This window comes from Cnephaeus nilssonii, assembly GCF_951640355.1.
Source record: "Cnephaeus nilssonii genome assembly, chromosome: 13".
NCBI classification, from domain to species: Eukaryota; Metazoa; Chordata; class Mammalia; order Chiroptera; family Vespertilionidae; genus Cnephaeus; species Cnephaeus nilssonii.
In genome coordinates this window covers 21754370-21780479 of record NC_137084.1, presented here as the reverse complement: position 1 = coordinate 21780479, position 26110 = coordinate 21754370, and the positions used below count along the sequence as shown (strand labels likewise).

The following is a 26110-nucleotide window of genomic DNA, read 5'->3' as shown; positions in this document are numbered from 1 at the left end:
TAAAATGTTCACATGAATAATATCTGTTGAATAAATCTTATGGAGAGTTTTCTCATATATTAAACTAGAGGCCCGATGCACGAAATTCGTGCGAGGGCCTTGGCCCCAGCCCCTGCCCCCCGCCACTGTGGCCGGGGGTGGGAGGGGCCTCTGCCACCTCAGCCTTGGCCCCCGCCTTGTCTGGAAGGAAGGATGTCCTTCGGGAGTCCAGTTTAATTAGCATATTATGCTTTTATTATAGACTATAGGCCCGGTGCATGAAATTCATGCACAGAGTGGGGGGTGGGGTGTCCCTCAGCCCAGCCTGCACCCTCTCCAATCTGGGACCCTTTGAGGGATGTCCGACTGCCCTCTCACAATCCAGGACTGCTGGCTCCCAACCGCTTGCCTGCCTGCCTGCCTGATTGTCCTAAATGCTTCTGCCTGCCAGCCTGATCACCCCCTAACCACTCCCTGCCAGCCTGATCAACACCTAACTGCTCCCCTGCCAGCCCGATTGCCCTAACTGCCCTCCCCTGCCGACCTGGTCACCCCTAACTGCCCTTCCCTGCCAGCTTGGTTGCCCCTAACTGTCCTCTCCTGCAGGCATGGTCACCCCTAACTGTCCTCCCCTGCAGGCCTGGTTGCCCCTAACTGCCCTCCCCTGCTGGCCTGGTCCCCCACCCCCCCAACTGCCCTCCCCTGCAGGCCTGGGTCCCCCCCCAACTGTCCAACTGCCCTCCCCTGCAGGCCTTATAGCCCCCAACTGCCCTCCCTTGCAGGCCTAGTCCCTCCCAACTGCCCTTCCCTGCTGGCCTGATCGCCCACAACTGCCCTCCCTTGAAGGCCATCTTGTGTCCACATGGGGGCGGCCATCTTTGACCACATGTGGGTGGCCATATTGTGTGGTGCAGTGACGGTCAATTTGCATATTACTCTTTTATTAGATCGGATAAGTACATTAAAACACATCAGAAGTATATCATCCTATATAATAATCCTATATAATAAAGAGGTGATATGCAAATTGACCATCACTCCAACACACAAGATGGCCACTCATATGTGGTCAAAGATGGCCGCCCCCATGTGGACACAAGATAGCCTGCAGGGGAGGGCAGTTGGAAGGGACCAGGCCTGAAAGGGAGGGCAGTTGGGGGTGATCAGGCCTGCAGGGGAGGGCAGTTAGGGGTGACCAGGTTGGCAGGGGAGGGCAGTTAGGGGCAACCAGGCCGGCAGGGGAGGGCAGTTGGGGTGACCAGGCCGGCAGGGGAGGGCAGTTGGGGGCAACCAGGCCGGCAGGGGAGGGCAGTTAGGGGCAACCAGACCGGCAGGGGAAGGCAGTTAGGCGTCAATCAGGCTGGCAGGGAAGTGGTTAGGGGGTGATCAGGCAGGCAGGCGAGCAGTTGGGAGCCAGCAGTTCTGGATTGTGAGAGGGCATTTGGACATCCCTCGAGGGGTCCCAGATTGGAGAGGGTGCAGGCTGGGCTGAGGGACTCCCCCCTTGCACGAATTTCGTGCACTGGGCCTCTAGTAGGAAAATAATCGGGATCATGATTCAATAGCTTTGTAATGACAGTCATATTACAGATCTCGGTCGTTTCCGTGGTTCTACAGAGTGACACAGCTTATGAGTTAGGTTATTTCTCTGTGACCTGAAGAGGAACAAACCTTCACATGAAGTCAGTGAAATTAAGTAATTTTTTTAAAAAACTAAGGAGATTGTGTTTGGAATCCTTGGTGGTACATTATTTTGTGTGAAGGTATATCTTGGTTTTCTGTTAGTGAATTACTTTGGGAATATGGAGCCTTCACTCTACACAATTGGCCAAGTACATGGATACCAAAAATAGCCTGGCTCAGAAGGAGATTGGGCTAGACATAAAGTTAGTGTGTCTTTACTCAGAGCTAATCAGCTCCCTCCACCCCTTGATTAGATATAAAGTGTCAATTCTGATGTTGTAATAGGATAAATATTTGAGAATGGGAGATAAACAAATAAATCTTGGCCCAAATGAGGAGCATACCTTAAAACCCCAACTACATGTATGCCAGATGACTGAATCAATATGTAATTTCTTAATCTCAAAATAAGAATCCTTCCTGAAAAACAAGTTAATTCTAAAGCCTGATTAACTCCCTAAGAAGGGAAATAATACTTGTAAATGTAGATAATATGAATTTGAGTTAACTGTCAGGAATGATATTTGTGCAAATTATGTGCAAAAATTAACCCTTACAAAATACCTGTAATTAGATTAGAGTTTCCATTTATGGTCATATCAGTATTTCCAGTTCATTTTAGGAATTTGACAACTGACTATAAATATGTGCTTGAGGTAAAACTTGAAGATAAGCATCAAGAGGTTTTTGTGTGTGTGTGTGTGTGTGTGTGTGTGTGTGTGTGTGTGTTGTGTGTGTGTGTGTGTGTGTGTGTGTGTGTGTGTGTCTATTTCTGGGAAAAGTAACTATGTGAAATGATGTAGAAAATTCATCCAGTTAGAGATTGGCATTTTCTTCAGAGGAAGAAGAGAATATAGATAAAACTTTCTATGAGGGTCCTCCTGCTCCATTCTATTTATCACAAGAAGGTGACTACTCACATTATTTGTTACTTTTACTTAGAGGCAGTTAACTGGGTTTTTTTTTTTCCCATGGCAATATATTTTAGGATAATTTCTTAATGATTTTGAGTAATATTTAGAAATTTTCAAATAATGCTATAGAAACCTATGGGAAAAATTATAGTCATAATTCTGGTATACTTGGACATAATTGGCGGTTCTAATTTAATAATAGGGAAAATGTAGGATTTTAGGAAGTTTGTGTCTCCAACTTTAACTTGTCTCCCAATTTCTACGTGGGTACTTGACCTAGTTGAAATCAGTGGGTCCAAAACCAAGACTTGAACCTGGTTCATATTACATTCTGATTACTTCTGCTTTACTATACAACCAATGAAGTAGAAATGAGTGTTGACATTACTTTTTAATTTTTCTTCCTATGTGATCTTATTCTTACAGCTACCACAGTAGTCCACACCCAGATTATAACACATATCCATATTATTTCCATAGCTGCTAATTGGCCTTCTCCCACAGTCTTTTACATTTTGATTGGTCTAGCTTTCTTTATTCTTACTCCTCTAAGAACTTTTTAAACCATCCCTTCCCCAAAAAACATTTGCCCATTCACCTGGGATTTAAATGGGCCAAAGATTTTAAGTTTGTTCCTAATTACATTTTCTAATTTTATCCACTAATCACAAACTTAATGTGAATCTTCTCCCCTGGGTGATTTAGGGACTCCCTAACACATCTGCTTCTGCTGTGTGTCACTACTCAGAACACCCTCCCATTCTGACTCTTCACAGTATTCTTTATTCAAGTTCTAACTCAAGTCCTTCTGTCTCCCTCCCCACCCCAGCAAAACAAGCTTCTCTGAAGTTCTAATCTGCCATCACCTCTAACCTCTGAATTTAATCCACAAGTGAATTTTTAATTTTTTTCTGTGTTTCCCATTTTTCAGTTCCATTTGTTACTTCAGAAAGACCAAATAATTATATAGATACGGCTTTGATAATAATGGGTCAATTTTAATGGGACTGACAATAGCAAAGTACTTTGAACTTGTTACTTAAACTCAAAGTCAAGTGTTTGACTTGACTAAGGCTTCCCAGCACCTCCTCAATAATGATGGGTGTTTAGTCATTTTGTTAATGGTCTGGTAGAGACAGGTCAATACAAACATTATGAGTTAAAATAGCTGCTATTTATTGAGCACTAGAACTATGGTAATTGTCTTTTAATCATTGTTTAATAACCTTATAAGGAAGAAATAATAAATTTCCAGAGAAATTCTGAGGCTCAAAGGGGTTAACTAATTTAACTAAGGTTGCCTAGCCAGTAATTGATAGAAGGCACTTCAAAGCCATTCTATGACTCCTAATCATTGTGCCAGGCTGCCAAGTTTTGAATAGTTGTGTGCCACCTATTATTTTTAGTTCCAAATAGTGAAGAATGAGGCATAGTTGAGGGTCAGAACAAGAGGCCAGACCTAACATCTGCTGCTGTTCTACCTGCTCTGTAGTTAGTGAAACATCAATTTCAGTTTCTTGGTTTTATTTGGTACTTTTCATGAGCACTGGCTTTAGGCTTACTTTATAAAAGTTCTGCAGTTCTTCAGTCCATAATTAAACTCCAAATATGTAATTTTTCTTTGATATAGAAAGCCTTGCATTTGTGATTCTTTAATTCCATCTGGGAAAGGATTGTAGAGTTTTATAATTTTAATGAGCAGGTTTCAAGTAAACGTTGACTGATTCTGAATCTCTTATCAAAGTAGAGGCTATTTTAAGAGCAGAGACTGTTAAGGACAAGGAATCTGATATCCATCAAGTCATTTCCTATACGAAAAATTTTATTGTGTATAGTGAAATGCATACATAAGAATTTAAGTGATTGTTTATAATTAAATTACTTGGTTTTAAAACAGCAGGACCTAAAGGAAAACACTGCATTTACTTTCAACATAAATAGATGACTTCTTTAAGTTTGAAATGAACTTTAAATATTTTAAATTGCATAGATAAATACAATGGATGACTTGAGAGCATTTTGGGGACTTGATCACTTGAGTAATAGACATTGCTACACATGAATAGTAAGGACAGAGCTGCAGATGGACTCAATCTTTTGGCCAGTACTGAGTTGGTTGAGATTTTTAGATACTTCAGCCATAATGAATAAAGTTAAATTCCTCTCCTCCGTAGCTTTTTGTTGCTACTATTTATTTATTTCTACTTATTTAAATTGTAGTTACAGTTAGAAAAAGTATCCTGAGATTAGGAAGTGTAATTATTTAGGCAGCAAAGAGTTGTTTTAGAAATTTTAGTATCATTAGGAGGAAGTTGAAAAAGACTGGAATTCCATTATCTTGTAAGAAGTAAGAAATATTTATTGATTCCCAAATGGAGCTTAAAAAAAACCTTTCCTCTTTTAGGAAGTTGTGAATGACCCAGCGAGAGCTCTAGTAAGCTTTACTGAACCGAGCTGCTAATAGTTATTTAATGTTATTCTTCAGTGGGAAAGAATCTCTGTAGATTTTCCTTTTAATCTCTTTGAATTGTAGGCTCGTAAACCTCTCTGATGAGCCTGCCACTGTTTTCTTAGATCCCACCATTGAGACAATGGAGCCACAGAATTCTTTCACCTCTTGTTGTCAGACAAACCCAATAGAACACAGGATCAGAAGGGCCTGTACTTCTAAAGGTTTAAAGATTCTTTTTCAAGTAACCACATAAATTATTTGATTTTATCATTATATTGCACAGGAATCTCTTTAACTATAGTGCATTGCTTTCTATGTGTAAATAAATTGGGAAGTTTTTCCTGTCCCCATATTTAGTTAAGCATGTCAGCACTGCACAGGGTGTGACAGATATTAAATGTTCCCTGATACCTTCGAAAAAGCTGAATCTATTCACTTCAAAAGAATTAGGCCTTAATCAATAAAGAAAAAGAAAAAAACGTTAAAAAAAAAAAAGAATTAGGAATCATGTAATGTTATTGGTCTCAAGATAGAGTACACCAAATGCCAGGCAATGCATTTTCTTTCCAGTGGCTGGTTGTTGTTTTTGTGTGTTTGTGTGTGTTGTTGTTGTTTTTTTGTTTTTTTAATTACCATTCTGTAGCTAATAGTTCAGATTTAAATCTAGTCTCTGTTCCTTTAATTAAAGCACTTTCTAAGTCAATTTATGTTTTCTCGACAATTTTAGTAGTGTCATGTTAACAGAAGAACTTTGAGATAGGATTTTTATTTTCAGATTTAAACTCTTTCATTGTAACAAGCAAAAATATTTATAATATGTAATACTCAAAATAAAACAAATTGATCTGTATTGCAGATGCCTTGCCTGATAGACAATTATCAAAGCTAATTACAGGGTTCCTGTTATTTTTAATGGCTAGGGATGAATTAAATTTTCTAATTATAACTACAATGGTGGACAAACAGAGATCATTGTTTAAAAAAAACAAAAAACAAAAACAGGAGGATCCATGGTGGCCGTGGAATAAGTGAAGCTACGCTCATCTCCTCCCAGGACCAAACAGGAATAAAAATTAAAATATAGAGCAATCAGCCTGAATAACCAGCTGAAGAATAGCTGGATAGAAATCATATAACCAAGGATTTACAGAAGAAGCCACATTGAGACTGGTAGGAAGGGCAAAGCAAAAGAACTAGTCCCACTCCCATGGGCTATGGGGGGTGGCTGAGATTTCAGAAAGATATCTCAGCTGCAAAGAAAGGTTCCCCCTGAGAAGAGTGGGGTCTCAACCCCATGCCAGGCTCCCCAGCGCAGAGCACCAGAGCTGAGAAGAGGTACCCATATAATAATTGGCTGTGAAAACCAGTGGGGATTCTGTCTGCCAGGGACAGACAGGATTCTGCTAGAAACATAGGTGCCCCTTTAAAGGACCAAAGCACAAAATCTCCTTGGCAGCCACTCACCTTGGGCTCTTCAGAAGGAGGGTAGAGCAGACTAGAGTTGTGAGAGGAGAGACTGGAGTTTGTGGCTCTGAGGAGGCAGTTAAAGGGACAGCCGCTAGGATCCCTGAGCTGAGATCTTCTCCCACATATCAGATGCCATCTCTCCTGGGTGGAGCACTCCCCTCCACAGGGCACCAGCTTGGAGCAATGCATAGCCCCACCCTCTGGACTCCCTGTTGCCCTACCTTGTGGAGTTTGTGCCCTGCTGAGGAATCAGCTGCCTGGGCTGGGGATGTAGAGGTCTGGCAGACTTGGGGGAGGGGGAGCATTCCTCCCACTTTCCCCCTAACCTGACTGACTCTTCTCCTGCACTGTTGCCTCCCCTTCACAGGAAATCCGCTAGCCCCAATCTCCAGGTTCCCTGTGGCCTCACTCTCCCAACTTCTGGTGGCTTTGTCCTGCCTAGTCTGGGCAGATCACGGACAGACTGAGTTTTGTGGCTCTGCGGAGAGGCCCACTCCCTCCACCTTCCCCCAAGCCTGACTAACATCTCCTCCTCACTGGAGATCCACTAGCCCCATCCTCCCAACTCCTGGTGGCCCTGCCCTGATGAGATCCACTTCCTGGCAGAATCTGGGACAGGGGCCATTTTTCCCTCACAGGCCCGACTGTGCAGAGCCCTACCTTCACTCAGCCAAATCTTGGTCTCTTTCTGCCTGATAAACTACTGGCCTGACCCTCATGACTCCCTGAGACCCCACCTCACCACAAAGGTGTGTGAGCACCCATCTTGACTATACCCAGGGACATTTGCTGAGTGGCCTCAGACTCAGCATTGGCAAGGAAGTTGAACCTGTATCAGTGAGGTAAACACCACTCACCCCTACCTGGTCACTCACTAAGAACCTACCTCAAGCAACTCAAGTACCAGCAGAGGCTCTTTCAGTAACAGAGCCTAACAGGCAGAGCAGGCAGAGGTGGATCTTGGGGTGCCTTGTTCCCAGGTGACTTGTCCCCCGGCCTGGTGCTGGTAAAAGCTGGTCTTGGTGTGCAGCTTGGTCCTTTGCACACACAGGCCTAGCAGATCCAAACTGTGGATCGCTTTGTAACTCCAAACAGGTTGCCCAGGGCCAGTCACAGGCAGCATCTGACATTGGCCTGCACTGGAGAGGCTCTAGAACCAATACACTGAGTGGCCAGCTTTTGTTTAGAAATTACTTGGCATGTTGATACTCTGTATAAGCTATTTAGTGGGCACACAGAGATAGAGGAAGTACCCCTAAGCACTAGGCAAAGTCTGTATCTTTGGATTTTAGGTATAGTTTAATAGACTGTTGGTACCCAATAGATGTGAAGTGATACAATATTTGACATACCTAATAGAAAACTATGGTGAGTTCATAATATTGTATAATCTCTTTACCTATTTTAAACTTGTATAACTCACCAATAAATTTTGAACAGGCAGTTATTAAATATAATTAAATTGCAGGCATTCACACAAAGAACAAAGGGAAGTGTTCTCAGCAAATGAACAAGAGACTAGGGAGAGAGCTAAAGAAAATTTCATTGGGGTGGAGGGTGGATTTCTGTTAAGTGTTTACTTTTAGAAGAACGATACCAGGAACTATATGACATGCCTTTAAAAGGAAAGCCTAGTGCTTCTCATCGCTAGGTGCTTTCTTTGTCAGAAAATACACTGATTGTAAGCAAGAGTGCATGCTTATACTACCTGGACTCTTGCTAAACTTAGTTGGAATTTCAGTTTTCTTTTCCATCTACAGGGAAAACTTTGGCCCAGGGAACAGCAAGAAAACAGCAACACAATACAGTTGTATTTTATAATTACTGAAATATTGTAAAGTAATTCTTCCTTTAAGTTACTTATTAATTACTCTGTTGCAAACAAATAAAAATCTGATGACTATTGGCCCCTTTAAAGTACTTTTAGCTGGGTCTGATTTTATTGTTACACCCTTGTATTAGTCTGTTCCATATTCCATAGACTAGGTGGCTTAAACAACATAAATGTATTTCTCACAGGTCTGGAGGCTAGGAAGTCCAAGATCAGGGTGCAGTTGAAATGATTCCTGGTAAGGTCTTCTGGCCTGTGGACAGTCTCTTGCTAGCTGAGTCCTATGATACTTTCTGTGGTGCATGCATATGGAGAGACCTTTATTTCTCTTATAAGGCCACCAGTTCTGTCAGGTTGGGACCCCCACTCTTTCCACCACATTGAACCTTAATTACCTCCTAAAATATCCTTGTCTCTAAATACAGTGACATTGGGGATTAGAGTTTCAGCATATGAATTTTATTTGGGGGAGGCGGTGTCATAATTCAGTCCATAACTACCGAACTCCTAAAGTAGGTAAGATAGAGATAACTCAATAATATGTAGGGGTAGAAAGCTACTAAAATATTAGAACTAAGATTCAAATACAGTGTTTTTATTCATCTCCATGTTGCCTACCTTAGTTACAGATATGGTTTATCTGACAAAAAAAAAACTAACCTCTGACAAAATATAGCAATCACTAATTTGTCCTAAGGGATCATCAAAATCAACTACATAGTTTTGCATGTTGCATATTTGTGAAAAAGGGGTAGACTTTGGCTGTTAAAGTTTACACGTGGTATGCTCTGGAATGTTTAGTCAGCTGAAGTCAGGTAGCCTTAAAATTGCTGCCAGTTTTAAGGTAAATTTTAAAATGGTAAGTAAATTAGAATTATACTGACCAGGCTGGAGTTGGTTTTTTAGCACTCTTCATGGCTGTCAAAATTAAGTGTCTCATTTTATATTTTACAGAAGATGATCTAAGAAATATGGGACCAGTAGATGCTCAAGTATATCTTGAAGAAATGTCTTGGAACAAAGGTTGGAATTTATTTTCTCTCTTGACAATAGTAAAGGAAAATATTAGAAATTTTCTGTAAGAAAATAAAAACTCTATGGGATATTTGGAATCTTAAAAAGAAATAATAGCTTGGCTTTTGATATATATGTTGGTGTTTTTGTCTTGAATAGTTTTGTTTCATTCTAAACTTCAATTATTGATGTCGCCCTGTATGACTCATTCCTAGTTATTTTTCTATTCTAATTAGAGGTTATATAAGGTTTCATAAGATTTTCTTTTTTTTAAACTACTTTGGTTTTTGGTTTATTCTCCATCTGTGTAATGGGAAAATAAAGTTAAAGAAGATAATTTTCCCACCCTCCCTATGCTGACATTCGAGGTGCATTCCCATTAGAATTTTTGTTTATCATAAATTGTCAGGGCAGGCCTTTCAGTGTTTTGTTTTTCTACTTGGAGCTTGATTTTATACTTTGTTATTGTCTTAGGCAGAAAATAAAAATCTGTCACTGTCTTTTACTCACCATGAAGTCATGTCTTTTTCACTTTCCTATTACTAGAATTTTAACACCTAAATCTAATTTAATTTCTCCACTCTTGATATTTCTGTGAGTTGCTCAGGGAGATGTTGTTAGGTTTCTTTTCTAAATGAAGGCCTTGAATACCACACTTCCATGTTTCTCTGGTCATATGAAGACAATCTTACCATTTCCCTGAATTTGTATATACTTTTAACCCTATAATTTTATTGTTCAGCCTGGCGTACAAATCCCTTAAGGACTTATAAAATTTACTAAGTGTGAATAGGTAGAAAATAAACAGCCCATCCTTCCTGAAAACAAGTTTAATAAACTATTTTTTAATGGCAAATTCTTCATGTAGTGCTCTCAGAAGTTGGGTCACAAGCCATATTGACTCAGAGGATCATGTTTTTGCCTATGGGCCACTCTGTTCCTATAGTGCCAAATGAGGTCCTGGAGTAGAAATTCTTATTTGCAGTGAATGATTAGAAAACAAGGTTTTGTGTAACTGGGGCTCCCGGGGGTTCACATAGTTTCATCAGCGTAAACTGGGAGAGCTATTGCTGTGAAAATAGAATACACTAGTGACATAGGCTTTCACTTCTAGATCGTGAGCCGAACAGAATAGAACATGTCACTTATCAGGGAGGCCTGCCCAGCAAAATAAATCTTCTGAAAATATAGTATTGCTACTTTATCAATCTGTGTGTGTGTGTGTGTGTGTGTGTGTGTTTGAATCTCTTATTAGACAAATCTCTTCTTGCTGTAGTCTATGTGACTAGTATATTTTGTTTACAGTTCCTGATAATGTGAAAATGGTGAAAACTGGGTTTTGTAGTTTTTCTTTCTTCAGTAGCATTTAAAAATATAATTAATAATTTAACATTTTTTTAAAAGTAAGAATATGGGCTGGGTGTTCAAGCATCTGTTAGTCCACAAATATATGAACTTTTCTGATACAAGTGAAAATGCTAAAAATTTGGACACTCAAGATTTAGTACAGAAGAGTGGATGAAATGCTATACGATAGACATGGCCAAATTATCAGCTTCTTGACCCAAGGACAGTTTGAAATGGTGCATTTTATTATGCTTAAAAGGCATACCTGAAGAACTCTTGAGGGACTAAAGTTTTAACCTTTCCCCTTACAGTTAATTTCATATATAACTTGGTCATTTAGTCTTTATTCATTATATTTAAAATGATGATTTCGGTGAAGTTTCACTTTGTTAAGTGATAGAACATATTAGAAAGTTGACAAGATTTGAGTGTTTAGTGAGCATTAACATTTGGAATCATCTATGACAAAACTCCACAGTAGCCCATGGTGGCCTCTGCATCATTTACCAAGCACGTCACCTCAAATTGTTTCTCACTGTTCACTGAGGTGGTAAAAAAAAAGGGGGGGGGGGTGTAGCTTGAGAAAACTAATGGCTAGAATATGCACATTTTACACAATTTAATAATAAAACAATTCACTATGAAAGCATGCTCCACTACATATGTATGTTGGCTCAGACAGGGAGGATGTTAGCATTTTTAAATTCCATATTAAATTATATTTCCTTGTGGGGGGAAAAGGCATTATGGTAAAAAATAAAAAGCAGGACTGGTGAATGAATCCATGTTTTCCTTAATGATAAAAGAAACACATAAAGTTGGTTCATTTAATTACTAGTTTTTCCAAGGCCAGACTTCATTAGAGAACAAAAACAAGGCAGTTGATTTTTTTTCCTTCTCTCTTTCTCTTCTTTTAGTGGCATATGTTGATATCAAACTGTTAAAAAATGAAATTTGAGAACTGAATGAAGATACTGGATGTAAGAAATCATATCTTAGTTAATTTATCTATGTAACAAATTATGACAGTAGTAAAATAATGTGATAATTGTTTTTCTTTGACAATCACTTCTCAGTGATAGTTAAATTGAATGACCAGTAAATTAGGAATTCTTTTAGTTAAAGGACATAAGCATTTCAGCTTCTCAGGAAAATTACAGACTTGATAAAACTTCCGTAGGCTACACATCACACTATGTTGTTTTCTTTGGGCATCTCACTTCAATGATTGCCCTTTGGTTCACAAATCATTTATAAACACCAAACAAACAGGTACACACACAGAAAACACACACCATAGTGTGTGTTTATATATTTGAGTCAGGACTCTTAAAATAGTGTGATACCAGAACAGATATATTCAAATATTGAATTTGATAAACAGTCAAATGAGCAGTTTTTTCTAAAAGGATATACTCCAGGCAAAAGCAAGTTCTTTAACAAGACAGGTAGAGTTGTTGTTTTTCCTATACAGTCATAGTTTGGACAAACACATTGTTGAGAAGAATGTGAAATTTGTATGAATCTTAAGAAAACAGACTTCAAATAAATTTTATGGGTTGCTTCTGAGCATCTGCTGTCACCCCAAGATCTTTAGACTACTGATTTATAGCTTCAGTCCATCTCCTTTATGGAGATTCTTTGGTGGATAATTTTTAGAAACACTGCCCCTGCCTATATAAGAAATATTTTCAAGTTCTCATTTAATACATTTTACATTTACTGAGCTTATTTCTTTTGTTTTGCAGTTTCTGTGGAATAAACCGCATTGTGTGCGTGTGTGTGGTGTCAGTGTAGTTACTTATAAGCATTTGAAGCATTTTTTGTTTTCTCTGCAGATGATCACTCTTACTCTCTGAGTTGCCGTTGTGGTGGAAAATACAGTGTTTCCAAGGATGAAGCTGAAGAAGTTACCCAGATTTCTTGTGATACATGTTCACTAATTATAGAACTCCTCCATTGTAGCTGAAATTGTTCACTGAATGGAACCCCTTAACTGTATATTCAGACATGTTGAGGAAAGTCCATTCCAACTTTATACATTCAAGCAACTGTCTAAAGCTGATAAAAAAAAGGAAACTTTGTCAGATCTATTATTTGCAAAGAAAATGTAAGCTTGTCAAGCAAAGTCTAACCCACATTAATAGAAAATAAATTTAGCTCTTTGTATGTTTACTAGAGACCTGGTGCACGAAATTCGTGCCTGGGTAGGTCCCTAGGCCTGGCCAGCGATCAGGTCCGATCTGTGGAGTCACTGGCAGGGCGATCGGGGAGCGGGGGGGGGCCTGCTGGCACCCGCCTTGGCTGGCCTGGGGCCTGTGAGCTGGGGGCAGCTCCTGCATTGAGCGTCTGCCCCCTGGTGGTCACTGCGCATCATAGTGACTGGTCGTTCCACCATTCGGTTGATTTGCATTTTAGGCTTTTATTATATAGGCTAATTTTAGATTGCCAAAAAAAGAGACTTGAATTATAAGTTATTTATAGAAAATTCCTATTTGAGAACTTTATTATTGATTTGTTTCTTCAAATAAGCATGTCTCCTCTTTTAATGGGTAACAATACCATCATATTCCTTTATAGTTACTAAGTTTCTGAGGTAACATGACATTTCTAGCTGTCAAAGTTATAGGTCTATTATACAACTATTTCCAAATCTCAGGTCATTAGAGTTAAATTACAATCTGTGTGAATAATATGTGAACCTAGTTCTCCCATCTTGAAGGCTGACTATGGATATTCATGAGGTTATTTCAAAGTTAATAAGGAAAACAAAGTTGGACTGTAGAAGGAAGAATAGCTTTGGAGAAGATGACTTCAGTCCTGCCACTGTATTTCCAAAGCCTTCAAGTGGTTGTATTAAAGGGAGTAAGGTTCTTGATCACTGCCATCTTCAACTTTAAATATAATTTAGAAAATGGTAGCTTTAGAAAAAAAAAATTTGAAACAAGTGCATTACTTTCCTTTTTGTTTCAGAGTGCTAAGATACAGTATTGGTGCCTATATTTAGGAATAAGGAACCATTGCACTGCTAGTATGATGAAGTGGGCTTTTATAATGTATCATTATTGATTATAGTAAACTGTAAAGATTTTATTTTTCTATATATTTAACATTCTATGTACAGTGTAAGTCAGAAACAATTTGAATTTTATTTGAAAAGGAATCCTTTACGGGATCACTGAAACTTTAAACATATACATATATATTTTTAAATACATTTTTTATTTCAGAGAAGAAGGGAGAGGGAGAGAAAGACAGAAACATCAATGATGAGAGAGAATCATTGATCAGCTGCCTACTGCACACCTCCCACCAGGGATTGAGCCAGCAACCTGGGCATGTGCCCTGACCGGGAATCGAATCCTGACCTACTGGATCATAGGTCGACGCTCAACCACCGAACTACACTGGCCGGGCTGAAACTATTTTCAAATGAGTGAACCAAGTTTGTGACTTAGCAGTTTTTTATTAGGTTGAATCTTTGCATTTATTGTTGGTTTGGACTTATAAGACTAGTTTCTACTTTAATTTTGTAAATATAGCTAACAAAAAAAATACAATAAAATAAAAAATAATTGTAGCTAACGTATGAAGCATATTCATGAGGAGTTTTTTATTGTACCTAGAAAATTAAAAATTCAAGTGAGGTTGTCATTCAGGTTTCCCCCCTAAAAATATTTGTACATTTGTCATAAACTTTAGATGATTTATTTTGGATTATGCTTACCCATATATTTTGAATTAATGTAGCTTGCAGATTGCGTGTTACTTATTCTTTATATATAAAAATTAAAAATAACAAACTGAGTAGCAAATAGTTTATTAGTAAGTACATGGTTTCAGTGGCAATAATAACTTCACTTGAACAGGAGGCAATAATCAAATCAAAAGAATAAATGTTGGCTAATCATCAGAAAATCTGTGGCCATTAGGGCTATCACGTAGAAATCCAAAGTCACTCAGAGGCCAAATCTGTAAAATCAAAATTGATTGAAGGCAATTAATGAAAGTGATGTTATATCATCATATTCCTTTTTATTTCATTCATCCTTTTTCTCTATGCCATATAACTAAACACTTTCTCTGTATTCTTCATTCAAGAACAAATTTCCTACATCAAAATAAGACTTTAGGAAGTAAATTTATATGTGTCTATGTGTTTAAACTCTAACATGGGTTTGAACTGCATGGGTCCAATTATACACAGATTATTTTTTCAATAAATATACAGTTAGCCCTCCATGTGCCTGGGTTTCATATCCATGGATTCAGCTAACAACAGATTAAAAACATTATTTTCCATTCATGGTTGGGAATCTGTGGAAGCAGAGGGCCAAATGTATGCACTGTTCTATGTGATTTTACATAAGGGACTTGAGCATCCACAGATTTTGTTATCTGTGGGGGTTTTCCTGGAAAAAATTCCAGATACTATATATAACTTTTGGGGGAGTTAAAAGTTATATGTAGGTCAGTGCTCCTAACCCCCGAGTTGTTTAAGGGTCAATTGTATATATGTGTGAGTATGTGAGCATGTGTGTGTCTGTATTTTCTTTTACTACCCTCAAAGTTAACTGTAAACCTAAATACTTGAATATATGCTTAAATATAAAGAATCCTGTAAATTACCCCCAGGTATTCCTATATGTTTTTCCCCTTACTGATTATGAGAAAAAAAGAGGAGACAGTGAAAACAATAATCTTTCCTAAGAATCATAAATTTACTACAACCATGATAAGTCCATTCCTCACTGTACTTAACTAGGATATCCCTGCATTGCAGATATTTTGACTCTAGACTGCTCTTTTGCAAGTGCATATTAATATAGAGTATCCCCCCAAAATGTATATACACACTTTGAATAATTATAAAGGCAGTGTTTATTAAAATGCATTTCATTTTCAAAACTGAGCTATCAGCTGTTAAAGTGTATATACAATTTTTGGGGACATGCTGTATATTCCCAGGATATTAACATGGTTGTAAAAGTACAAGAGAGAAATTTTTGAATGTTCAAATTAAAGGCTTCTTATGCTACAAATAAAGATAGTTAGTTTTATTATTTAAACAAAAATATTCTTGATTACCTGTCTCAATGGGGGGAAGGGGTAATGTTTATAGCTATGAAGGCTAACATTTTCATTACTGTTATTGTAACAGGTAAGACCACTAACAGCCTGAAGAGTTCAGAGTTCATTTTGAAAGAAAATGTTTTTTTACCCTCCAGCTCAGAGAAGAAGGCCTACATTTTAAGTAGAAAACAGTACCTTAAAGAAGATTCGTCCTCTTATTAGTCCATATGGAATAGGTCCATAGGACCTGGAATCTGTAGAATTCTGTAGATTATCACCTTCTAACCAAACATGGCCCATTGGCACCTGGAATTAAAGAAAGCAGCCCCTTTAAAAAAAAACAAAAACAAATTTGGGTACTGTCAATAAAAAGTGTCTTGTGCAGGTAGGGAAAAATGTCCTAAAGTTGTCTTTTTATAAAATACATATAAACCCTATGATTTCATTTTTGAACAATAAAATAACTTTTATTAAATATTAGTAATAATGTTTCAACTTTTTAAATATATTTTTATTGATTTCAGAAAGGAAGGGAAAGAGAGATAGAAACATCAATGATGAGAGAGAATCATTGATCAGCTGCCTCCAGCACACCCCACATGTGATTGAGCCCACAACCCAGGCATATGCCCTGACTGGGATTCGAACTGTGACCACCTGGTTCATAAATCGACAACTCAACCACTGAGCTACACTGGCTAGGCAGGTTTCAACTTTTTAAATGCCTATCTTTTTTGCCACATGGTTCCCCAAAATTAATTTGTTATACAAACCCCACATTGAGGTTATAAGAGATCAAAACAGTGTGACAGGGTCATTAATTTAATAGATTTCAAAAGAGGTCATTAGGATGCTGATTGAAAATGTGCCCTCCCCTCTCAGTAACAGCATAAACAGGGTAGCCACTTATTCAGCAACATCCTGGGGCCAATAGCAAGGCCAGACTTATTAGAATGCTCATGATGAACTAAATGGTAATTGATTGTGACATCAATTACAAATAATCTCATCATTTTATTGGAGTGGGCTTGTCAGAATTCTAATTAAGATCCCTGTTCTGCCTTGTACAGGCCATATCTTCAATGCATTATACTTCAATAATGACCATAAAGACCTAGAAGGACCTATTATAAAACCATGAGTTGTAAAATTAATGATGGTGACCCTCTACTAAAATGAAAAGACCCTAGTTCCTATATGTCCTATGTATTAACTGGTTAGTAACATAAGCCTAAATTTTTACTTGATGACAATCATAAATATATTTAGAACAGAAAATGTTTCTTTTAAAAAACAAGGCCTCTTTAATATGTCTCATTTGCCCATTAATATCTGTTCAACATAAACTTAAAAAAATTACTCTCCAGCAACAGTCCTCTTTTGGAATGACCAAGTTGCTATCACTAAAATGAAAATTCAAGCCAGATAAGAGAAGATAAATTCTGCAGCAATAATATAACAAAATACTAACAGATAAGAGTAGATTAAAATGTATTTTATATGGAAGTTTTAAAAAGCTTTTATAACTTTCCAACTAAAGTAGAACAGGACTTCAATAAATGCATTTGTAATACATGTTTTGCAAATGGCCAAAAATGGAAATCCCCAATTACATGTTTTCATTACTTCTCATAACCAAAACTTTTAGTAATTAGGTGCTTTACCTTTTTATACTTTTGTAAATCTGCCAAGGTAACTTGAATGAATACATGAGCCTAAGAATATAAATATCCTAGGTATAGATATAGTTTTACAATGAATGCCACATACATTTTACTTATGTTCAAATCTGAATTTTCCGAGGTCTTAGACACAGCTAACTTTAGGGCTAAATTTTAAAGCAAGAAAAGAACCCTTAGATTATTCTTGTTTTTCCTTACTACGTCAGAGGTTTTCTTCCTGAGCTCTGAGAAAGCCTAATCTCAGGGCTGGACAAAAGAATCAAGCCTCTAGTTCTCAGCTTTACTACTGAGGTCCAGTTAAGTGCCTCTTTTAGTACAGGCAACAAATGTAATTGCCTCATGGCCTGCGGGTGTCCCTTTAACAAAAGGCTTTAGTGAACCAACCCACAGGTGTTACCTTTCCTGATTCAAGTGAAATCTGATGAAAGAGTCCACAATATCAAATAACACATTTACTAAACTATAGTCAAACTAATTTATTTGATTAAGCAAAAACTAATTAAGTAAAAGTTCTGACTGCAGAGTAAGATATTTGTATTTCTGACCTTCCAAAAAGCAGAAAAGCCTAATAACAGCTTTGATTTTTAATTAACTCTTTGCCAAATGTTTTAGAATTTACAACCAGCAAAGGTAAGGGTGGGGACTGGCCCTACTATTGCTTATGCCACTTCAATGGTCCTTAAATAACTGGAAAGGAAACAATAGTTTATTTTTTATTAAAGACACAAAATAACTTTAACAGTTATTAAAGAAAAATAAAGGCAAGGAGAGGGGCAAAGTTTTGGAATTTTTTTTTGACATGATTATTTTTTCTTTATCCTCAGTTATACTGGAAAAGGAGAGGCATACACGTTTTATAAAAACAATCAGAAAACATTCTTTCTTTTGGGCAAAGACAAACAGGATAGTTTCTTTGCCCAGGAAAAGAAGTCCATATAATGAATGTACATTCATATGTCATTTTAGTCTAATAATTAATACCCAAGTAATTGTTTTTTATGTTACCATCTTTCAGGTAAGCAGGAGCATCTCAAATTACCCCTACTGCTATGTGGCTAATGCATATTCTGCTTAATCATGACATATACCCCAAAGTTAGCCATGGCCATGGTTTGATGCTAAGCAGACAAACTACTGGAGAGGATACTTGGAAAATTAAATAATTTATTAATTACACAGTTCTATAAAAGGACTTTGAAAAATCTAGTATTTTTCTTTTTTTACTTATGTAACAGCAATCAGAAACACCACCAGTGAATAACTGTTGGAGTTTTACCCTTCCTATAATACCAACAAAGCTATGAACAAAGACATAATATGTCAAAAAGTACAACATTAAATCCCCACTAAGAAGCAATTTAAGTAGAAGAGCTTTTAAGAACAAAAAGCTGAGAAAACTATTTTTAATTTTTTTTAAATGGGAGTGTCAGTTTTACTAATCTATTTTCATTCACATTCTCTTTGCCACAACTTCTTGATCACATTTGTCTACCTGAGTATAATATTTGGAGCCCTGATGGAGGTGCTCCCAAATGCTAGGTTCATGACAAAGGGATTAACATTTATAAGAAGCAGGTATGGAACACTGATTATTTCAATGGATACTTTCTTTTTTAGAAATATTTATTGTTTAAAGTATTACATATGTCCCTTTTTCCCTCCATTGCCCTCTCCTCCCATCCCCCCCAAGCCTTCACCACACACTGTCTATGTCCTTGGGTTATGCATATACACATGAATTCATTGGTCGATTTCTCCCCCCACCTCCCAACCCTCCCCTGCCTTCCCTCTGAGGTTTGACAGTCTGTTCTATGTTTCTGTGTCTCTAGGTCTATTTTTGTTCATCAGTTTATGTTGATCATTAGATTCCACGTATGAGTGAGATCATGTGATAATTATCTTTCTCTGACTGGCTTATTTCGCTTAGCATAATGCTCTCTAAGTCCATCCATGCTGTTGCAAATGGTAAGAGTTTTCTTTTTTTACAGCTGCATAGTATTCCATTGTATAGATGCACCAAAGTTTTTTAATCCATTCATCTGCTGATGGGTACTTAGGCTGTTTCCAAATCTTAGCTATTGTAAATTGTGCTGCTATGAACATAGGGGTGCATATATTCTTTCTGATGGGTGTTTCTGAGTTCTTGGGATATATTCCTAGAAGTGGGATCACTGGACACTATTTCTATGCAGTCCTACTCTTTTTCTCCATTTAAATTGTGATTTATTACTATACTATTTTCATCGTTCCTAGAGACTATTACTGTCCTTCCCTACTTAAAAATGCCACCTTAGGTTCCTAGCCAATTATCGCAAAAGAGGAATTTACACAAAAGTTACAGTAGGCTATAGCACTGGGAGTTATAATGGGGATGCTTTTTACTAACAAGTTTTATTTCATTATTCTCCCTGCTGAGTAGGTTTGGAACTTAGTCTAACACTTGACTTGCTCATTCTCACAGCTATTATAAACTGATCTCCTTCATTTTCTCCCTAAGTATTCAATACCATCCAGTCTGAATCAGAATATCTGATGAGTTCTTTATCATAATGGTGACAAATACAGTCCTCAGTCATAGTTCTGAGTTCAAAATGTAGCTCTGCTACTACTAGTTAGGCACCTTAGACAGGTTATTTAAACTTCATCTATACAACTGGTAATAATAAATGCCTTACAGAAATATTCTGAGAACCAAACGGAATAACACATAAGGCTCTTGGCACCCATTAAGCACTCACTAAATACTAGCTATTGTTATTATACACTGAGTGGCCAGATTATTATGATTCTGAACGCATAATAAACTGGCCACTCAGTGTATATCCTATCTCAGTGGTCGGCAAACTGATTAGTCAACAGAGCGGCAAACTGCGGCTCGGCTCGACCACTGTCCTATCTAATAAAAGAGAAACATGCAAATTGACCGTACCTCCGTTATGCCTAAAAGCCATGCCCACTAACCAATCAGGAGTGAGTATGCAAAATAACCCAAGATGATGGTTAATTTGCATATCCAGGCGCAGAGCGAAGACTGAAGACAGCGTAGAAGGAAGCCAAGCACTGCAGAAGGGAGTGAAGCTGCGGAGAAGCAAGTGGGGTGGCCGAGAAGGGAGGGAAGCAGGCGGGACGGGAAGCAGGCTGGGCTGCGGAGAAGGGAGGGAAGCAGGCTGGGCAGAGGAGAAGGGAGGGAAGCAGGTGGGGCGGCACAGATGGGAGGGAAGCAGACGGGGTGGCAGAGAAGGCTGCAGGAAGCCCTATTCTTGCAGGAATCTTCCTGCAATGGGCCTCTAGTTCTATATAATAAAAGGCTAATAGGCAAATTGTCCCCTCGACCAGGAGTTCAACCAGCAGGCAGGCCGGCCAACTGCCCATGTCCCCTCCCCCTGGCCAGGCTGGCCGGACCCCACCCATGCACGAATTCATGCACCAGCCTCTAATACATACACACACACACACACACACACACACACACACACACACAATGAGTGGCCAGATTATTATGTGTTCAAAGATCATAATAATCTGGCCACTCAGTGTAGTTGCCCCAGCTGCTGGTATGTATGATGTCTTCTGGGCTTTTTTCTTTGTTCCTGATTTTCCTATGCAGTCTACTCAGAAATTTGCAAAGTGAACTGTGCTTTGTAATTTATTTCAGTTATATTTTGTTATTTACACTGTATTCAATTACATAGGTCTGGTAGGAGCCAAGACTGTGAATTGAATCCAATATAATTTAAAATTTACTTAATTGTGAATAGCTGCCATTTTATTTATATTAAATGATTTGGTGAAATTCAGTTTTAAGACCAAATCATCGAAATGTTAGTACTAAAGATTAACATTTTTATTCTTTTAATAGGAATCTTCATCAAGCAATGTTTATCAAACACCAAATGCACTGGCTCTCCCTTATGGAGCATTCACTTATTCAGAACTGTCTACCAACTAGTCACAAGGTTAGAGGAAGGGGAATAGGGTTGGAGATGAAGCCAGTAATTATGTCCTTCCATACTAGCCATCTGAATCTAATGCCCCATTCCTACAGAATTTTTTCCCTAGGACAATGGATTATTTTGCTTTCTGATTTCTTTTCTTGTTCTATTTATAAAACAATGTTATATCGGCTGTTTTTGGATTAGTATTTAAAAGAAGCATCTTTTGTAGCCTTATTTCAAGACTATATCTGTACTTCCATTGTAATATAAACTGATGTATAATCTGGTTCTCATATTCTAAAAGAAGACCTAACTTAATGAAATACTAGGTTTTACGGTACATAGAATAGAATCATGCTAAGCATATAAATAATGAGTTTTCCCATGAATGCCTGCTTTTATATCTGTTATTTCTCTTTTCCATTCTTATTTTAGGTAGAGAATAGTTTAGTAGCATGAGAATGCTTTTATGGACTAAGATTAAATGGGTCACAGAAACCTATAGAATTTTAATTACCCAAAGTGGTAACACAGAACTTCATTTAGTTGCTTATTTCAAAAGACATCTAAACACATTACACCTACTCAACAGTAACTGTCCAGCAGACCACTATATCATTAGGAAGCCACATGACCTTTGGAATATATTCTCTTTACTCCTAGTTATCAGAGTCTGCTTAACATGCTAATATTGAACATCAGTGTTACAATTTCTGTCTCAATTTTTCCCAATTACTTTTAGGAAACCTTAAAGTATAGAGGTCTCTTATACTTCCAGATAAAAGTACATATAATATTTGCATTTCACAGAATTGCACAACTGACTCCCTATATTCACTCCAATGGAAGGGTTTTCCAACTTTGAGCTGGAAACTCAAACCAACTGTGAGTAGTTAAAATATTTTTAGATGAGCAAACACATTGGTTTCAGGAAGACGTGCTAATCTCTCAGTAGAAACATTGATCTTCATATATACATACACCTATGTACATATACTCAAACATGTAAGATAAAATACAATTTTATAAAGTAAAATTCTATGAACTACATATTGTTGAAGATCAAATTATTCTGAAAACGTTCAGAGAACACATCAGAAAATGCTTAAGTTGTGGGGGCCTCAGAAGAGAAGAAAAACACCTCAGAATTGTAAACAAGAAGTCAAATTTATCTTCAGAATCCTGTTAACTATAGGATGAAAAAGTCACGTAATCTCTGCAGTGAACTTCACTTTAGCAAAAGAGTAAACATATTTCCTCCACATCAGCTGCAATCAAGACATTAGCAGTATGCCATGATTGATTAACCCAGGAGCCGTTGCTGAGAAATGGATGTGTAGCACAGGTTTTTATCACTATAGTCTGCAAAAAGCAAGTCCCTTGTTTAGCTATCCTTGTTATAATAAGTGACATTATTAGGTAGTTCTTCTATTTAAGTGACATAAGGATTTAGTGTATCAGCAGCTTATAATAAACAAGCTTTCAATCTCATGATTCCTCTCTCTACATAGAAGTACTTTTTCTGTTTATAATATAAGTGGTAATAGAAGGCCATATGGTTGTGACTTTTAGCTGAAGTAAATGACATTTAAACAAACAGAAAAACAGCATTAGGATATTCAAGGATTTGAACTATAACCTACTAGTAAATACACAGTGCACATTAAGGGGCTGTTAGTATTAACTATATAAAGTGACCATTTTATTTTTTTTAAAACTGAATTTATTGGGGTGACATTGCTTAATTCAATTATATAAGTTTCAAGTGTACAATTCTATAATACATCATCTGTACATTGTATTGTATATTCACCACCCCAAGTCAAGTCTCCTTCTATCACCATTTATCCACCCCAGTGACCATTTTATAATGCTGTCAAATTAGTGAGCTTGTTTTTCACTTTGTTAATCAGTTTTCAAATACATTATAAAACAGCTTTATTACTGGCATATTGTCCCATTTCCAAGTGTTCCTTTACAGAACACTCTACTACCTGTGCATCCTGGGAACATTTAATCAGTTTTTTTCTGAAATGTGAAACTGTCTCTATTTCTTACATTTCCGCCAATAACAATAATGATGTTATTAGCATACTCTATAATACAAAAAGTGTAAGAAATACTACATTCCTTAATCATGTACCATCGTTCTGTGGTAACAGACTAACATTTGGTAAATAGTATTTCACCTTTTGTGTATAACACTGGAATATATGGTATCAAGAACCAAAAAGTTTTAAATAGTCTGAAATTTTGATAGGTTGATAATAAAAGTAAAAATATACACTCTAATAACTACAAACATGTTTTTTTAACAATAGCAAAAGATTGTTATGATCGACCTATAGGAACATACTGAAATCTTCATAATCATATTTCCATTAGTGTTTCCATTTTCAATACAGAGTGGCTGCTATGGTTGAGAAACTGAAATTCAATAAAATTTTAATTTTGGAAGATTTAAAAATCGACTATTCATTTTACAGTGAACAACCACTCAAAGTTAACACTCAAAGGAGCAATTTACCAACTACAAGGAACAACTTTACCCATTGTTAATTTGCCAACCAATAAAGGATCAAAATAACAAAATACCTCTATAGTAGTTAATAATGTCCAAAAGGCACATGCACTTCTACTGAAATGTAGACAACTCTTATTAGCTCACAATGTAGTTAGTAGGTGCTGCATTTTGCAAGGGCAACTTAGCCTTTATCATAACAAAACCACTATAGCATTTCTGAGAATCAAACCTTCCCTTAAAACAAGAGCAAGGTAGGTCAATTTTACTATTCCTTTAAACGATTTAGTTCACACTATTCTAAACTGATAGGTCAGTTCAAAGCCAAGTGAATTTTTAGTCTGCTTAGTAAAAAGGGCTGGAAAGTATCATTCACTCCAAATAGAAGTCACTTGGGGAAAGACACATTAGTCAGCTCTCTGCTGTCTTGGTTCAAAGTAACAGGGACATGCCAATATTTTCTACAACTTTTACTTGTGATTCTGGAAGGTGGTCAGATAGCCCTACAATGGAAGTAGCTTATCTTTCAAATCTTCTATGAAGACTAGAATAACCACTGGATAACCTCAGAAAGATAAAGTATTTTTCTTCGTCTCTTCATTAGCTTTTATAACAAAATTTTACTACATTTCCTAAGTCCTGGCCCAAATCCCCTACTTAAATAGGCTTTTACTTTGCCTAACATGCAAATCAATAGGAGCATGCCAATTCATTTTATATACAGTATTTCTGATTTGCTTAATGTTTCTCCTTGCAACTAATTATTTTTGGCAAACTAGAAGTTTCTAGCAGTAAACTGAGAAATTGCTATAGTATAGGAAGGTAAGTTATTTAAGATGCTTAAGCTAAGTACAATTTGTTTCTTTTGAGAGTCACAAATTAAGCTTATATCTTAGCTAATATTGCAAAACCCACTGCAATAGGACCTTGATAGGGACTGCTTAGTTTCCAAATGCTTAATGTAAAATATAAATCATAGTTCCTAAGTGTTGCTTGCCACATGGACTTTTAGAACTCTGAAATGAATAAAATGGTTCCACTTCACTTAACCAATGATCTGTTTATATTATTTTATGCCAACCTGGGAACAATGCTATTCTTTCATATGCTAAACTATATTCTAGGTTCCAAATGACAATTTTGGTGTTTTGCTCTCTGAGGCATATACTTAGAGAATAAATGTTTTTTGCCTGAAATTCAAGACACTTTTAATATTCATCATCTTTACCATGTAGTTCAATCAAGATCTGAATAGTAATGTCTTCATCTAATAAACAATAATTTTTCTAAGAGGATGCATAGGTAGGGGAAGAAACCCACTTCATACAATACAGCACCAGTGTGCTTTTGAGATAGCTGGAAAAGGGAACACTCTAGAGAGGCAGACCCTGCAAACAGTTTGGATATCTCTTCAGAGTGCTCCAAACTTGGATGATTTTTTGTTATAAATCACCTTGATTAATGGAACACATTTGCTAAAGTGGTTCTATAATAGCTACACAATTCTTATGGCTTGAAAAATTCAGCCTAGAAAAACTGGTGGGGAAGAGAAAAACTTCACAATTCACTGACTTCTCTTTCAGAATCAATACTGCCCCTGACCAAAACCAGTTACTTTTCTTTTTAAAAATAATAAAGACAATACATTTTTAGGAAAGTACAATTTGGTGAGATGGGAGTAGAAATAAACAAGTAGAGGATATTTTGGGAGGAGAAGTTGTAGCATGTCAAGGCATCCAGATTCTGGGTGGAGCCAGGCTACTTGTGTTTGAATTCCAACTATTTGTCTCACGAACTGGACAATTTATTTAACCACCCTGTTTTTAGTTTTTCCATCTGTCAATTACTACCACTCGTATCTCACTGGGTTGCTGTTGTGATGATTAAATAAATTAACCCTTGTAAAAGAGTTTCAATAGTGTATGGTACAGATTAAATACATAAGTGTTGGCCAATATTATTACACTTACGTTTGTACATTTATAAACATACAAACCAAAGTGAATGGAATACACCAGGAACTATATACCAGTGTCCTAAAATTAATCCATTCATCAAACATAAAAATTTGATTAATGTTTTCTTTAAATAGAATATTCAAAAAAATCTACATCTTATAGTCCTCTGGTTGTCTTTTCTGATTAGCAGAGATTTTTATCTAAATCCTTTTGTCCTGATACTCCTCTGATAACTCAAAAAGAAAACAACAATG

The 26110-nt window shown here is 37.1% G+C and overlaps 2 protein-coding genes across 6 annotated transcripts in view; one reads left to right on the top strand and one right to left on the bottom strand.

The window, feature by feature from the left end:
* DNAJC24 (DnaJ heat shock protein family (Hsp40) member C24) overlaps positions 1-12663 on the top strand; it is a 38998-nt gene extending 26335 nt beyond the window's left edge. Inside the window, exons 4-5 of the mRNA XM_079787841.1 lie at positions 9281-9349; positions 12526-12663. Of these exons, the coding sequence (XP_079643967.1) occupies positions 9281-9349; positions 12526-12656 (200 nt within the window). The 3' untranslated portion in view covers positions 12657-12663. The remainder of the gene's footprint in view (positions 1-9280; positions 9350-12525) is intronic.
* A 1857-nt stretch (positions 12664-14520) lies between these two features.
* IMMP1L (inner mitochondrial membrane peptidase subunit 1) overlaps positions 14521-26110 on the bottom strand; it is a 42847-nt gene continuing 31257 nt past the window's right edge. For all 5 annotated transcript variants that reach the window (XM_079787839.1, XM_079787838.1, XM_079787836.1 and 2 more), the window contains 2 exons: positions 15956-16066; positions 14521-14659 (listed from right to left, as the gene is read on the bottom strand). In XM_079787839.1, coding sequence (XP_079643965.1) covers positions 14591-14659; positions 15956-16066 — 180 coding nt within the window. In that variant the 3' untranslated portion in view covers positions 14521-14590. The remainder of the gene's footprint in view (positions 14660-15955; positions 16067-26110) is intronic.